A 16,626-nucleotide genomic window follows, 5' to 3' on the forward strand; every position below is an offset into this window, starting at 1 on the left:
ATTCCCCAGCAACTGAGGGAGCCCTACCTAATCAGTAGAGCACACGTGTGTCAAGGACCCAGACCCAATTCATGGCATCTCCAATTTAAAACAAGAGGCTTACAAGTATCAGACTTTAGATTAATCTCACATTTACTGCACGGCAGCTACTCATGGCCAAGCCCCCAGCCAGAGGATTGGGCCAGAGGTGGCCGTGGATGTAACCACAGCTCTTCATCTGCTGGACTGCATCATCTCTCTCAGAACAGGCACCCCGGTTTGCTGAAGCAGCCCCTCCTGCTGGCCGGTCTCCCACTAGCTTCCCCTGTAGGTGGTATAGGAATAAGGGCTGAGCAGCAAGGGAATATGCACTTTTTCTTCCTCAGTGATGGTGAAGACAATCTAAAGAGAGAGACAAGCAAGAGGATGTGTAAAGACAAGGGAGGGGGGAATAGCAGGAGGCTGGTAGTGCTCTTTGGTTTGAGATCCTTTCTTCGCTGCACTGGGCCTAGCCCATGAGAAGACATTTGTCAGGGGCCCAAATGCCTGGTCCAGAGCACCCTTAGTGCCCAGTCCTGGCACACTTCTGGCTTTGTGCTCTTTCAGGGATGTCCCATGCACATCTAGCTCTCCTACCAACCACCTGGGCCTCTTCCTGCAGGTTTCTGAGGGACTTCACAGCGTGCAGCCTTCATAATGTGAAGTTTATGCTGATTTCTCCCATTTTCCAACGTTGTGCTTCTCCTGCCAGGAATTACATCCCTCAAAGGGCAATGAGTGGTGGTCCCTGCCATCATCAGTCCTCCCTATGTTGGAAGGAGCCTCCCCCCCCTTTCAGGTGTGAGTTTCATCTGGGAACCAAACTTACTTCCACATAAGGGTAAAAGCTGCTGTATCCTTGTTGCTCCCATTACTCCCTCGTCTCAAAGCGCAGCTTATAGGTGCCAGGTTTCAGCTCCCTGGGCATCGGGCTGTTTCTGTCCAAGCGCCCATCAGGATTTGTCTTGCTGGAACGGAATAAATGAGGCTGAAACTGCAACGGCCCCAGCCCTACCGAGGGAGGGAGATTGTCCCGCTTCATCCCCTCCTACCTTCTCATGAGCTCTGCCCACGGACGTTGGGGATCCTCCAGCTTAGAGAAGTGCATGGCCAGGCCTTGGGCAGGGAGGCCAGTGAGCACGTTCAGTGCATGGACAGTCAGGAAAGCGTGGTGGACCTCATCTGAACTAGCCACCTGGGATTCAGAATGGAGAGCCGGGTGGAGCAAAAGCCTCTGTACGAGTTCCTCCCCCTCCCATTTTCCTAGGTCCACCAATTCCCAAAGGAAGATGTCCTTGCCACCCTCAGCAGCAGGCCCTTATTTTCCAAGCTCTTTCTTGCTGCCTTCAGCAGTTTTTCCTGTTTTTAAATGTTTGCTTTTTCTCCCAGGTGCTGTGTGCACGGGGGCTTTCTGTGAGGTGTTGTGGTTGTGGGGAGAGAGGGAGGACCCCACCCACTTCTCACCCATTCACCAGCTGTGTTTGTTCAAACTCTGCTGGCTCCTGGGTGAGGGGTTTTGTTGGGGGTGGGTGGGTTAAAGACAAGATGCCCTCGGCAGACCCTGCTTGCCTTCTGATGTCCGCACTGCCCATTCATTTGCCCAAATTGTAGCCCTGCAGCTTGACATAGTGCCTGCCACTGTTTGTACAGAGAGGGCAGGTGAGCAAGTAATGAAGGTGCAGAGGAGGTTCAGGGGCAATGAAGGTCAGCAGTGGTCCCCACTGGCTGTGTCAGGATGGGCCTGGGCAGGTGCCTTACAACACCAGCCCCTTGACAGAAGCCCTGCCTGACAGAAGTGCATTCATCCACTCTTAAGCATGGCGGAGCAGTACTCCTGGGTTTCAAACAGAGGTCCTTCCCAGCCCTATCTGGAGGTGTTGGGGGTGAACCTAAGAACACTGAGTTATGACCCCTCTCCACCCAGAAGGTGGGCCTGAACAATGGCAGCTCTGCTCCCTGTCCCATGTATGATTTCATTGCCTTCTTAAACATTTGATCCCTGGCCACAGAGTTCCTTTACTTTCTGGCACATGCCATGAAACTCCCCAAGACAATCAAGAGTGTGGCATTCAAGCTTCTTGTTTTTCGTGAGCTGCAAGAAATATACATTCCCATCCCCTTGCCAAGTTTCCCAATGAAACACCAAAGCAGGAAGGCTGAGCCCACCCACCATCCTAGGATCTCTCACCACCTGGCGTCTCCCTCCTCCCTCCCTCTGTGGTAGTTGGTTTCTCTCATCCATTCTGGGGCATTTCTGATGCAGCCCCTTCTAACTCCACTTCCTACTTGCTTTCCACTGGCAGGCTGCTTGTCTGTCATGACTCAGCAGAAAGTCTTAACCCTTTTGTTGCCACGAGGGCAGGCTCAATCGGGTGCCCCCTGAAAACATGAGAAAGGGGCCCAATTCATTTCATGGCAAGGGGGGAGGGTTCCATCTCCATCTCTACCCAGCCTAATCTGTAAAATATACATTTGAAGTTCTTGGGACTTCTCACTGGAGTAAAATGCAGCAAGCATTTTGTGGGAGAACCAGCAATACTGTCATGCCCCAGCAAGAGCAAAAAGGAAGATACAGGAGCAGTTGCATGGTTACCCGAGAGTATTTGTGAGTTCCCAGTCCTTACTTGGATCACTGCTGTTGCTGTAGTGCTAAGACCTTCTCCTAAGCAGTCTGTAGCCTGCAGGATCAGAGTGTATTGGGGGGTTACCTGTAAACAAATATATCCATTAGCATTTGGGCAGAGGGGATCAAAGCACCTGAAGGCAAAGCAGTGTTGCGTAAGATCCTGAGAGCCCCACTGGCCATGTAACTCGAGGAAACTTCAAACTCACTAGGGTACTTCCAGATACAGCAAACTGAAATGGGACAAAGCTGTTATGCTAGACCAGGCACAGGCAAACTCAGCCCTCCAGATTTTTTGGGACTACAGTTCCCATCATCCCTGACCACTGGTCCTGCTAGCTAGGGATCATGCGAGTTGTAGACCAAAAACATCTTGAGGGCCAAGTTTGCCTATGCCTATGCTAGACCACCCTTGTTATTAGGAATATGTGAAAAGAAAATTCTTCATTATTGCAAACCATACAGTTAAAGCACATGACTTCCCCCAGAGAATCTGGGCAAATGTAATTTGCCCCTCACAGAGCTACAATTCCCAGTACCCTTGACAAACTGCAGTTCCCAGGATTCTTTGGAGGAAGTCATGTGCTTTATATGTGTACAGCTTATGTCCACTTCATCTTCTGTTTAGGGCAGCCCTCCAGATATTGGAAGGTGGCAGTCATGCTGTTCATCTGCTCCAGACTCAAAGCCTTCCCTCTTCTCTTTCAGAAATCCCTTGCAAGCCCCTCCCCATCCTGCTTGGTCCCCCTCCAGCTAGCCTCTAATCCACCAGTGCCTTATGGCCCAGTGTTTCCACTAGGAGTGAAGCACAGCAGCAGAGCCAAGGGTTGCCTCAAAGTGGAAATTTGGCATCTTTAATCATGCCCTCTCCCTACACAGCCAGGACCCAGCCACTTACCGTTCTGTCAAGTCCTGGTTTGTTCAAGCTGATGACCCCTGTTCTATTATCGATGGCAAACATTTGGCTCTGTGGCTTTGTGGGGGTCTGGATATCGAGGGAGTAGGTGATTACTCCATTGTAGGAATTCACAGCGTCATCTATGTCAGTGGCTGATACTTGTGTCACAAAGGTACCTGGGTGCGTGTGCCACAAAAGTCCAAAGTTCAGCTTCTGAAGTGCATCACACACATACCCGCAACATAGCCGATCATCCCAGCTTGGAGGTCAAATTGACTCTGCCCCAGACAGCTCCGAAATTACCACTTAGCCTCTGAGTGAATGCAAACTGTGCAGCAGCTGGGTGCGATCTGCACTACTTTTATGCCAGTCCGCAAGTTATGGTGGGCTCAGTAGTGACCGCCCAGGCCATACAGATAGAAAAAAGCACAGTTAGGGGCCTGGGTTTTGCACACATTATACCCCCTCCCTTTGTGGGTGCTCCTTCCATAAAAAATGGGCAAAGGATATAGGCATTCAGAGGCAAATAGGGGTTTCCATACATTCAGTTCATGCATGTGCAACCAGACAGACAGACACGTACCTGGCGGGGCTCCTTCTGCTATGGAGCCATGGAAGATGCTCTGGGTAAAACGGGGCTTGTTGTCATTCTGATCAAGCACCTCGATGACGATCTCTGTGGGGTTCCTCACAGGCTGCCCAGTTGCACTTACAGCGTGAAGAAAGAGCTGCAGAGCAAGCAGGGTAGCAATTGAGACACTCCCCAAAGCTGCCTCTCACCCTCCCAGACACCTTCCCACAAGAGTGTAGAGTTGCCCTTCTCTTCACACCAAGAGCACCCAGGAATTTACATTAGGGGCTAAAAAGTATTTAGATACTGTATGCTGAGAATTCAAAAATGAAACTAAGCTGAACTTTCTCCTCCTTCCCATAAATAATGGTTGCTAATACTATTGCTTCCTGGGGATTCCCCAATAACTGACATAAAGCAGCAGCAAACATGTGATTTCCACTCTTTCCCTGCCCCATAACACATAGCAGCCTTCCCCAACCTGGTGCTCTCCAGCAGTTTTGAACTACGAGTCCCATCAGCTCCAGCCAGCACAGCTATATGATGCTTGGGCTGATGGCAGCAGTAGTCCAAAGGATCTGGAAGGCACCCGGTTGGCAAAGGCAGTTTTAAGAGGTGCTGGGAGGTCCCAGGGTGACAGAAGCTAGCACAAAGGGACTTACAATGTATTTGTCTTTGGTCTCTCTGTCCAATGGCATGGTCACCATCAGCCAGCCTGTCTCTCTTTCAAGGATGAAGATGCCTTGAGGAGGTCTGTCTGCACCAGTCCCAGTGACACTGTAGAAAGTCATGCCATCTTTACCTACCTGGTTGCAAATGAACATGTCAAAACTGAGAAGGTCTGTTTTCTTGTTGCCTCCCTCAGAGGTAGAACACAGAGAGGGATTCTGAGCAGATTCATAGGAGGAAAAGAAGTCCCCCGAGCATAGTGGTTCTGAGCTGTTCAAGGCAGATGAAGAGAAAGAGGCAGTTGCCCTCTCTGTCTATACCTGCAGCAGACGCTTGGGGTAGGGACCGATTCCATTCTCCATGACCAATATTGGAGGCAGAAGTTGCAAATCCCTTTTCTGCCTCTTCAGATCAAGTCTGGATTCTGGAAAGGTCAGCACTTCTGCCCAAGCAAATAGGAAGGAGACCTGCAAGGGGGAAAGAGAGTTGCATATTTATTTATTTTTTAAAAACCCTCATTCAGAGCCCAATCCCATGGCATCTTCTATGTGAAGACAAGTTTGGCACTCCTTAAGATTTGTAGGGATCTCGGGACAGGACAGTGCTGAACCTCAGGATTCAGTCCTGGAACATGTGAAGGAAGACACGTCCTGGAATCTGGACACACCTCTATGTCAAGAGTATCTTCCTTCTATCTTAAATGTCAGTATTGGGTTTGCATTACTGTTATTTACCTGAAGTCCTTTCACTTCATCTACCTGCCACAGGTAGCAACCAGTCTGTTTTGCAGCCTCCAATGAGCAGTAGTCAAGGGTAGAGCTGATGAGAGTGGAGATGGGCCAAGAGGCCTTGCCACGGCTCCCACACCCATGGCCACCATCTTGTTGACCCCTTGGGCTAGCCTTATTTGTGTTATCTGATCCCTCTGCAAGGCCAGATGCTTTGCAGTCCATGGAAGATTCATGGTCCCTGTTGACAGTTTAAAGGTTGGTGCTCCCTGGTGGTTGTTTTTAAAGGAAATGCATGTTTGCTGATTCAACATTAGTTTGGAACATTGGCAACTGCTCTTATCTTCTCAAAACCTATTTGCTTTGAACAACTATGCTGCCGGTAGAGTACAGTGTAGAGAGACACAAGACCAATATTATGAAACCTTCCTCAGCCCAGTAACATCTGCATGCTCATTCGATAGTCACATCTCCTCCACACTCTGTTCATGCTCGTCTTCATCTTTATCCCCACACCCCAGCTCTTCCACAAGGCCATGTTCAACACAGCTGGGGGACAGCACCTGTACTTTGCACACAGGAATTCCCAGATTCAAACCCAGCCGCTGCCATCCTTAAGGATTTCTGGTTTCAGCAGCACAGCAAAATCACTGCCTGGAGTCTTGGGGAACTGCTACTAGTCAACACTAGTTGGACAAAGAGCCTGGTCTGGTGTGATAAGGTTGGTTCATGTGTTGGTACCTCTTCTGCACCTACAAAACCCTTAACCCAGCCCCTCCACCGTTAATGCCAAGAAGATCCTTCTACAACACCAAAGATACTAGCCCCGCTTCACTTTCTCTTTGGAGGACAATCCTACCTGAGAGTGAAGAACCAGGAAGAGCAGGAGGCTGACCCTAAAGAAGCACATTGTCCGGCTTCAGCTCTTGCTCCTTGCCTTCTGCAAAACTCTGGCAAAGGGATGGCAACCCAGGTGACTAAGCTAGAGCAAAGTCTGCCTGGCAAGTCCCTTTGGAGGAAGGGTTAAGGGCAAATGGGCAGGCCTGGGGTATTTTGACACACCACATGGAAGCAGGCCACGGTTGACTCAGCATGTGGGACCAAGTGAAGGGCATGTGCTTGTGCCCTAGGAACATCTCTTGCAGGTGGCACTGCCCTCCATTGTGCAAGTCTCATTTATTCTGGCAGTGTAAGCATTTATTCTTCTCTCATTTTGGAGCAGGTATTCTCAGGACTCGACCCTCTGAAGCTCTTTCGAATATCAGAGCTCAGTTTTATGGCCTTTCTCCCTTTGTTTTGATTCAGAGCAGAAATTTTCAATAAAACATGGAGTGGAGGAAGGTATTGTTATGAAAACAGAGGAAGCCGCTTTCCTTGTGGAGAAACGGTGGAGGGTCTGTCCACTCTCCCTTTCACAGTAGCAGGAGAGTGCCATGCCTAGTCCTGACCTTGTGGCAGACATAGCTTCCTCAGAAGGCAAACCAGGTGCCCCACAGGTTGAGGGCCTTAAGGAGGCTCTGGAACAAGTGATGAGGAGGGACATACCTGCTTAAGAACCCTTGGAGCTGTCAGAGGAGGTGGAAGTGCCCCCTGCCCCGCCCCAGTCCTCAAGAGCACTGGTGCCAAAAGCTTTTGGTCCAGATTGAAGAGCAACGATACAGTTTGCATTTATAGAACCAGAGCTCCCAGTCTACTTGTGAATGTGAAAGCCTTGATTCTCCTTCACTGCCAGCATTTGTGGTTAGAGAGTGGTTTAGGAGGCTAGAGTATATAAGACCCCTCTCCTGCCCTTTGAGCCTTTCAGTTGCCAGAAATAACACAGATCTCTGGCTCCTTGTTCCTGGCTTTGGCGCCCCCACCCCCCTGAACACCCTGTGTGATCGACTGTGGACCATTTCCTGACTTTGCTTCTGCATCGCATGTTGGACCTAGACAGATTCTGTCTGCTGGACCTATGGAACTCTGCCCTCTTGGCCAAGTGTCTTGGTAAAGGCTTTTTACCCTCCTGTGACCGAGGCCCCAGCCCTGGAGGAAAGTGCTGCAAGAGTAAGTAGAAGGAGGCAGACACTCACACATGGGCACCACTGTATTATATCAAAAGACTAACCAAGATCTGGTCCTCATTTGTCTTGACATTCTCTTTAAATCCCCATAGCAGAGATTTCTCCATGAAGTTGTTAACAGCAAGCTGGTATGCAGATAGCAGCAGCAGAGGTTTCCACATCGGTGCACAAAGAACGGCTGCCCACCATTCAACTTCTAAACGAGGTTTGTTGCTTTATGTTATAAACTGGTTTCAAGCTAACATGGTTGGCAGAAGCGCTGCACTTGGCCACCACAAGAGGGCACTGTGAGTATACAGAAAGGTTTCAGCCTCCACTTATTCACCCCCCTCGACCACCAGAGTGGTATTTAAGTAAAAGACCCCAGGCTGAGTGATCTGGTGGAAGCACTTCTCCAGGCCAATGCAAAACAGGTAAGGTATTATTATTATTCCTGTCATCATAATTTTAAATAGTAATGGAATAAAGAAGAAGAATTGAAAGAATTTTCTCTCTATTTTTATGAAGATTTTAGAAGGAGCAGTCCCTTCTCTCATGCTTATAAGTTAAGAGGCATGAAAGGAAAGAGGAAGTAGAAGAACAAGAAAAATTCCAAATCGTTTACTTCGGTTTTGCTGGCCAAGTGGCCATAGGATTTGTCAGAAGCCCCCCAAGGCCAGTGGAACCTGAGATACGCCACTGACGAAATATGCCAAGCAATGTCTGCCAATGAAGACATGCCATTAGCAAAAATAAGCTGTTACTTACACTCAGACCCAACATCGCTCAGGAATTCGAATGGGACATAAGGAGGCACCAGGACCAGACGGCTTTGGTAGCGCTTTTGATAAAGCTTTTCAGGAGACTTTAATGCCGTCTTTAATTTTGCTGTTAAATGACGTGTTGAGGAGTGATATTCTCCCAAAGGGCTTGGTCCACATCAGAAATAATTGTTATACCCAAACCAGGAAGAGATGCTGTGCCTGTCATCGCGCCTCTGTCCGCACAAACGACATGAATTAAAACCCTATTCACATTCATAGGGGAGCAAATCGAGGTTGCCTCTTGTTCCCCCCATTCCCCCCCTTTCTCTGTAACCATTAGCAATTGCACTACATCTAAGCCCAGGTATGAAGGATTACTGGGGATGGGGAGAATAACATTTATTAAGCGTCTGTGCTGGTTATATGGTATGCATGTAATCAAATTAATAGAAAGCTTTATCAATGCTTAAATTAGAATTAGATAAATTTGAAAAAAAAATAGGGAGTCTTGGAGCTAATCCTAAGAAGTTACTAATAATGTGTTACGATATGTGGGAACAAATTAAGCTTAATCAACGGAAACTCATTCCACACTGTAGGACAAATTTCAGATATATGAGGTAAAAAACTGTAAATTGAATAAATTATATTCCATAAATTATATCATACAAAAAATGTGGGTACATCCTTTTATTAGACTTCTTTGTTCCTGGAGGTTTCTTCACCCTGACCAGAGAGGAAGTCCAGGCCGGGCATCAAATTTGGAAGAAGATGGAGGGGGAGGAGGAGAGGCAGAGATGAAGGAAGGGAAGGAGAGGGAAGGACAACTCTGTTCAGTTGAACTTCTTCTCCTGTGACTCCTTTGTTGAGTCACAGATGAGGCAGGTTGAATAGGGGATGATTCCACACTATTCCCAGGAACATTAAAAAAAATAAAAATGTAATTTTCAGTTATATACATTTCAATAGTTTTACAGGCATTTTAACATTTCAAAACTCGACTTCCTCCTCTTTCTACAGTTCCTTAAATTTCTATTTATTATTTCCTGCATATTCTGAATTAACTTATTCTTTTATTCATCTACTTTAATTATTTACTCTTATGAAACTGCAGGTCATTACAATAATCCTGCCAATGTCCTTATTTGTTTGCAATTTATTTGTACATATTCAGTAAGCCATTTCCATTCTTTAATTTTTTATATATATAAATGTTTATTAGGGATATAAATATTTATTAGGGCATTTCCATTCTTTTATAAAAAGTTTGTTGTCTTGATTTCTTATTTTTCTGGGAAGTTTTGCCATTTCTGCATAGCCCATGAGTTTTTGTATCCGGTCGTCTTTCGTTGTGACTTCTTCTTTCCATTTTTGGGCTAATAACATTCTTGCGGCTGTAGTCGCATACTTAAATAAATTTCTATACTGTTTAGGTAGTTCTACCCCTATAATTCCCAGAAGGAAATCTTCTGTTTTTATTTTATTTTTACAAATGTTGTTTTAAACATATTTTTCAATTCATTATATATCATTTCCCAGTATGCTTTAACTAGGACCACCATATATGATAGAAAGTACCTTCTTTCTCTTTGCATTTCCAACACTTATTTGATTTAGATTTATACATTTTTGCCAGTTTACTCGGTGTTAGATACCTTCTATATAACATTTTCATATAGTTTTCTCTGAAACCATAGCATGCTGTAAATTTTATATGTGTGTTCCACAATTGTTCCCATGCTTCCGTATCTATATTATAACCAATATCTATTGCCCAATGTCTCACTGAAGATTTTACTTGCTCATCCTTTGTTTCCCAGTCCAATAATAACTTACACATTTTAGACAGCACTTTAACATTACATTCCAACAGATCTCTCTCCATTTTTGATACCTGTTCCCCAAACCCTCATTTCTTATCTTTCTACTCTTCCTAGGAACATTAAATAAGAAAAGACAGAGTATGTCAAAGAGTTTTTTTCTCAGTCTGCTCTTCCTCAGAAGGCCTGCTGGGCCTTGGAGTCTCCTGCAGCAATCTAGTTTATGTATGGGTGGGCGGTGTTGGTTTTTGTTTTATGGATCAAATTCCAATGGCAAAGCATAGTAATTGTATTTGCCCTCTTTACAACAACAGTATTTAATTAATTAATTCGATTTCTTGACCGTCCTTTACCACAAGACTCCAGGTTGCCTCGCAACAATAAAACATACAATTACAAAACAAACAGAACAGTTCCCTACATAAAACAATGCACATTTAAAAAACAACAACACAATTCCGTGTTTAAAAATAGTTCCAGTAGAGATGCAGACTGGGATAAAGATCCCCACTTAAAAGGTTTATGCTACCTTAAGATCCCTAGAGAAATAGGTGAGATATAAATAAAATAAGTTTTTGTTTTTTAAAAATTTTTTTAAACCCCACTTACTGTCCTTTGGAGCCCAATTGCTCTCCAGGATGGGAAGCAGATGGCTTGGCTGCGCAAAGACTTGCCATAGACCTTACTCTGTCAGAACATATCACAGAGGCTGAAAATGCGCTTGTGATAAAAGAGGGAGATGGGGGCAGTGAGTGACCCCACTCTCTATTCACCATGCATGATACCAGGAGGGGTGAGGAGGGTTTGGCTTTCCACAAATGAAATTGCAGTTCCAGGTCTGCCTGATCCATTTACCTGCTAATGCCATTATGTGGAAGCAGTTAGTTCCCTTATTTAGCCCTCAGCGACTTAGGCTCCAGAATCTGAAGCACAGCCACCTTATATTTGGACCCTCTTGGACATTAAGATTGGCGGGAGCTCTTGGTAGTTCCACCACCCGCCTGGTTCTCTATGGCAGCCCCAAAGCTGTGGAATTCCCTCCCCACCTGGCACCACTTTTTTGCAGCTTTCCTCCTGTACTGAAGATGCAACTCACTGGCCAAGCCTTTGAGGTTGAGGATATAAGTTTTAGGACCCACCTTAGTCTCTTGAGCGCAGTTGCCTTAACTTATTTTAAGTTGTTGTAACCCTCCTGGAAAGGGACGCGGGTGGCACTGTGGGTTAAACCACAGAGCCTAGGACTTGCCGATCAGAAGGTTGGCGGTTTGAATCACTGCGACGGTGTGAGCTCCCGTTGCTCGGTCCCTGCTCCTGCCAACCTAGCAGTTCGAAAGCACGTCAAAGTGCAAGTAGATAAATAGGCGGGAAGGTAAACGGCGTTTCCATGCGCTGCTCTGGTTCCCCAGAAGTGGCTTAGTCATGCTGGCCACATGACCCAGAAGCTGTACGCTGGCTCCCTCGGCCAGTAAAGCGAGATGAGCACCACAACCCCAGAGTCGCCCATGACTGGACCTAATGGTCAGGGGTCCCTTTACCTTTACCACTCCTGGAATATCATGGTGAAGACTGGGTAAGAAAATCATCACCATCACCATCATCAAAGATAGCTCAGTCAGTAAAGCATGAGACTCTTAATCTCAGGGTTGTGGGTTCAAGCCCCACATTGGGCAAAAGGTTCCTGCATTGCAGGGGGTTGGACTAGATGATCCTCAGGAACCCTTCCAACTTAACAATTCTATGATTTTTGTAATAATTAGCTTTAAGTGCAAGCTGCCTCAGTCACTATACAGAGCAAGGCTGGGGGAGAGAGGAGGGAGAATGGGAAGCTTCAGAGTGTCTTCTCCAAGTTATTGGACATAACTAAAACATCTCGCAGTGCTGATGAAGGGTGGGTAATAAGAAAATAAATAATTTTAATACTGCTACTGCAAATGATAATAACCAGGCACGTCCAAGGGTAAGGACCTCATTGCTATTTCCAGGGTGAATTGACAGTCAAAAACAATTGCATATTAAAGGAATTTTTAAAAGCAACAATAACTATACAGGTTAAAATAACAGCATCAATTCAGATCAAGGACAGATAACCACTGGGATAAGGATGTTTGAAAGGTTGGTTGAAAGAAGGATGTCTGTAGCAAGGACTGGCCCAAGGTCACATGGTAAGCTCCATGGCCAAGTGGAGATTTGAACCCCGGTCTCCCAAGTCCTAATCCAATGCTCTAACCACTACACCACACTGGCTCCCACCATCATGTTGAGACTGCAGTTCAACCCTGTCATCAAAGCAGCCTTTCCCACCAGATGTTGTGGACTACAACTCCCACCAGCCCCTGCCAATGCAGCTGTTCCTATTAGCATCATGTGGCCATACTGGCTGGGGCTGATGGGAGTTGTAGTCCGAAGCACCTGAAGGACAACTAGTTGGGACGGCTGCATAGAGGCCTTGCAGTGGCCCAGTGGGGGTTGGGAGGAAAGGGACCTGGAAACCTCCCAGCTTATCCTGCCAGCCATGCATGGATGAGCCGGAACGAACAGCCGACTCGTGGGCTGTGAGCAAAAGGAGATCAAGGCTGCGTTTGCAAATGCCAAAGAGATGGAATCACTCATGAACCAACGGACAGGCCCTGGTGGGGGAAGGGAGGGATTGCATACAAAACAACCGAAACCCGCTCCCTCTGGCCTGCTGAGGGAAGAGAGAAGCACCTTCTGTTTGCATTCCGGCCCATCTACCCTGCTTTCATGGACGAGGAAATGCAGATCAGAAGGTGTGGGAGAGGAAGTCGGATGCTTTCTCTGGAAATATAGTTGGCAGGTGGCAACTTGATGAAAGCTGAGTTCCATCAGGATATTGTGCCACAGAGAGGCCTCAGGTGTCACCTCTGTGCCCAAATAAGGAAAGCTCAGCCTGCCATGAAAAGGCACCCTCCTGGTTCTCCTGCCAGGATCTCCTTAGAGACCTTTAAAGCAGGCAATGGAAATCTCTCTTAGCCTGAGGGCCCCATTCCCTTGTGGGGAATTTCCCTAGGGCCACATGCTAGGGGTGGGTGGGGCCTGAGGCAAAAGTGGGAGGTGCAATGAGTTTCATGCAGAAAGCTAGTTTCTACACACTCTCTCTTCAGCCCATTCCTGCCCACTTGGAGGGTGTAATCTCCCAGGCTAAACATAAGGCAGCTGAAGCAATGTGAACATTATAGGAGCAACAGCCTTGCTCTTTGCACAGCCCTGAGAGTCACTTACGGTACCTTCCTATCCATCTTGATGAACCGTTCATAAATCCATCTGCCATATTAACTGGCGTTCAGAAGCACTCAGGAACTAATGGGAAATAGAATCCTTTTAACTGTGCTAGCTGCCTCCCCCCCTTTATTGAAACAAGAACAAATAATTCAATAATATATAAGAAAAAAGAAAGGTAACAGAACTGAATAAAAATTAAATACACAGAGAAAGAGACACCACCCAATTTGGGTTGTTTTGTTCACATCCTCTGGGAAAAATAATTATCTTTACTTGTGTTGTTGTGGTGGTGGTGGTAGTAACATTTTTTTTTAAAGGTCACAATATTCACCTCAAGGCCTTATGATATTCTCACTTAAAAGTGAAACATTACTACTAATTCCAAATAGTAGCATATTTCACAGGGGGCATTTGAACACTGTTATCATTATTAATATAAGCAGTATATTTTTGCCGCATGCTTTGAAAATGAATCTTTTTTGCTTGTCCTCTAGTATCACTTAATGCTTGAATTACGATAATTTTCCAGCAATAGATATGTAGCATATTTGATTTGATGACCTTTAAAGTCCAAAACGGCCTCGGTCTAGTATACCTGAAGGAGTGTCTCCACTCCCATCATTCTGCCCAGACACCGAGATCCAGCGCCAAGGGCCTTCTGGCAGTTCCCTCACTGTGAGGAGCCAAGTACAGGGAACCAGGCAGAGGACCTTCTCGGTAGTGGCACCTGCCCTGTGGAATGCCCTCCCACCATATGTCAAAGAGAAAAACAACTACCAGACTTTTAGAAGACATCTGAAGGCAGCCCTGTTTAGGGAAGCTTTTAATGTTTGACGGACTATTGTATTTTAATATTTTGTTGGAAGCCGCCCAGTGTGGCTGGGGAAACCCAGCCAGATGGGTGGGGTATAAATAATAAATTATTTATTATTCTTATTCTTATTATTGACTATACCCCATGGTGCCATTGCCAGCTGTTGGTGCTGTGGCTTGGTGGTTAGAGAGATGCCCTGTTTAGCTTGCAGTGGCTCCCAGGAACACCCTCTCTTTTGCCTCCTCTAATACAATCTGATGTTGGCCAGACATGGAAAATGTTAGAGTAGGAGGATAATCCATATTCCCAAAGGAGCTTGAACTTGCCAGACCCAAGTGCTAGACGCAGGTTGTTACTGGAAGCTGGTTCTGTCAAACAGGTGTCTCTGGCTTCCCTCATAGCCTGCCCTGAATGAACCTCTTTCCCTGCTGGATTCTCCTTCCCCCAGTGGGTCTTGAACCCTTCCTCCAGGAATGGCTGTATCTCCTTTTCTCCTAAGGGGCTGTGTGTCCTGGTAGCTTCATCTGCTTTCCCTCCATGTGTTGAGATTTTTTTTAAGTGTGTGAGAACAAGGGAAAGGCCATGGCTTAGTGGCACAGCAGCTGCTTTTCATGCAGATCATCCCCACCACCTCTAGGAAGGGCTTGGGAGAGATTTCTCTCTGAAATCCTGGAGAGGAGTAGACGGTGCTAAACTAGCCGGGCTCACAGTTAAATATTTGTTTATTTTTATTGATACCCAGCCTCTTCCACCCATGTTGGGTGTTCCGAGCAGCAGACAAATACAGTAAAACACTAAAATCTTAACCACGGCCTGGGTCATTGCTGACTGTGCCACAGGATGGTTTGGCTATCATTCATGCTTTGTTGTGTGTGTGGTTTGCCTCGCACCTGGCTGAGTATATTATATAGAGGCCATTCTCTTGGCATAGTGGTGGCATCACCCGCTCTCTCCCTGGTGTGATTTGTTTAAATGGCTTTGTCAATCTAGAACAGTTTCCTGTTTCCCAAGACAATCCCCTGGATGCTTCTAGGAAGCAGATAAGTGAGGCAGAAAGCAGTGGGCCATTCCCTGACCTCACCCCAGTTGCTTGCCCCCCTAGCCACCAATATTCAGAGGCAGGCTACCTTTGCACATGGAGGTTTTCATGTACAGTAGTGATTGTGGCCAACAACAGTCACAGGCAGGCAGCTCTTCCTCCATGAATTTGTCTAATCCAGGGCTTGGGGAGACTGTGGGCTTCCTCCAGATGTAGATGGACTACAACTTCCAGCAGCCCAGGTCATTGGTTGCACTGGGAGGCTGATGGGAGCTGGAAGTCCAAGAGCACCCAAAGGGCCACAATGTTCCTCATCCCTCATAGGATTCTTGTAAAGGCCTTGAGCCTGCTAAGAGCCCATTTCCATGGCCCAAACTGGACACAAAGTCCTTCAGTCTTTTGCCAACTATTGATTCCATAGCACACTTACCTGCATATATTATAGCTGTGGTTTCATATTACCCAAGTACCTGTTTTTAGCCTATTCATTGGAAAACTGATTAAAGAGCATTAATATTTTAAGAAGAAATACAAGTGACCTTTAAATAATGTTTTTGGCATTCTGGTTTTTTAAATTAAAAAAATGTCTGTGGATCTTCTGATTTGATTAGGGTTTTGTGTCTTTATTATTAGTATCATCATCACTGATTTATTAATCATGTTCTAAATCCCCACCACAAGATAATTTACACATAAGATAATTAAAAGTGAGTTAAAACCACAAATAAATTTAAAACTAGTCTAAAACCGTAGCAAGTGGGCACTCATCTCTAGCTGGGAAAGCCTGACAGGTGAAGGGAAGCTATACCTCTGAGCATGGCAAAAGGGCCTTTTCTGACTGTTGTGAAGCTGTCCACAGGTACCTTCAAACAGGAATGAGAACGCGGGGTCCCAGCTTAAATCTTTATGGAAGCTCAAACCCCAGCGCCTCTCTGCTGGAGACGCTTTCCTGCATCTTCTGGAATATTTCGCTGTCTCCCAAATTGCAAAGTCCTTCCAGGATCTTCTACCACTCGGGCAATGATGGTCCCTGGACTGGGGGCTCCCCACTGCTGCTCTACTGGTGCCCTTGAAAATCGTAGCTCCCACAACCTTGGACTGCTCGTGCCTTGGGGTCCGGGGTTCCTAGCGGGAGAAGCCACGTGGCCTTGAGGAAGGGATGGCCAGGATCGAGCCCCATGGAGAGTTGCAACAACGGGGGGGGGGGGACTCAAAGGCGTGGGACTCAACGAGAAACCAAAGAGAGATTTGGACAATCCCTTTTTGAAGATGTCACTGTAAAAGTTTTATTTCCTTCTTTGGGTACTTTTTATTTTGAAAAATGCAGCCTCCAGTTGAACCTTCGTTAAAAATGCAGAAAGCTAAAATCGCATTAAGCGATGTAGGGAGGTGAAAGCAAT

General features: G+C 46.4%; 1 protein-coding gene across 3 annotated transcripts; it reads right to left on the minus strand.

Moving 5' to 3' along the window:
• Positions 1–114: 114 nt before the first annotated feature.
• Positions 115–6,488, minus strand: LOC309374945 (cadherin-1-like). Of its 3 annotated transcripts, XM_081920232.1 has the most exons (9): positions 5,514–5,747; positions 5,100–5,246; positions 4,773–4,916; positions 4,123–4,267; positions 3,540–3,715; positions 2,643–2,726; positions 1,071–1,213; positions 848–986; positions 242–381 (listed from the first exon to the last, which is right to left on the minus strand). In XM_081920232.1, the coding sequence occupies exons 1-8, from the start codon at positions 5,730–5,732 to the stop codon at positions 890–892; spliced, it is 1,155 nt and encodes a 384-aa protein (XP_081776358.1). In that variant the 5' UTR covers positions 5,733–5,747; the 3' UTR covers positions 242–381; positions 848–889. The 3 variants fall into 3 exon arrangements, with proteins under 3 accessions (XP_081776359.1, XP_081776357.1, XP_081776358.1); XM_081920233.1 differs by lacking the exons at positions 848–986; positions 5,514–5,747 and adding an exon at positions 6,367–6,488 and having other exon boundaries at positions 115–381; XM_081920231.1 differs by lacking the exon at positions 848–986 and having other exon boundaries at positions 115–381.
• Positions 6,489–16,626: the final 10,138 nt, after the last annotated feature.

This window comes from Podarcis melisellensis (genome assembly GCF_964234715.1).
Source record: "Podarcis melisellensis genome assembly, chromosome: 8".
Lineage (NCBI taxonomy): Eukaryota > Metazoa > Chordata > Lepidosauria > Squamata > Lacertidae > Podarcis > Podarcis melisellensis.

Excerpts from the sequence above, each read along its gene's own strand:
- LOC309374945 (XM_081920231.1), bottom strand. The coding sequence starts at position 5,732 with ATGGACTGCAAAGCATCTGGCCTTGCAGAGGGATCAGATAACACAAAT. Across the intron at positions 4,917-5,099 it reads ACCCCAAGCGTCTGCTGCAG|GTAGGTAAAGATGGCATGAC; the intron begins GTATAGACAGAG and ends ATTTGCAACCAG. Across the intron at positions 1,214-2,642 it reads CAGCAACAGCAGTGATCCAA|GTGGCTAGTTCAGATGAGGT; the intron begins GTAAGGACTGGG and ends TCTGAATCCCAG.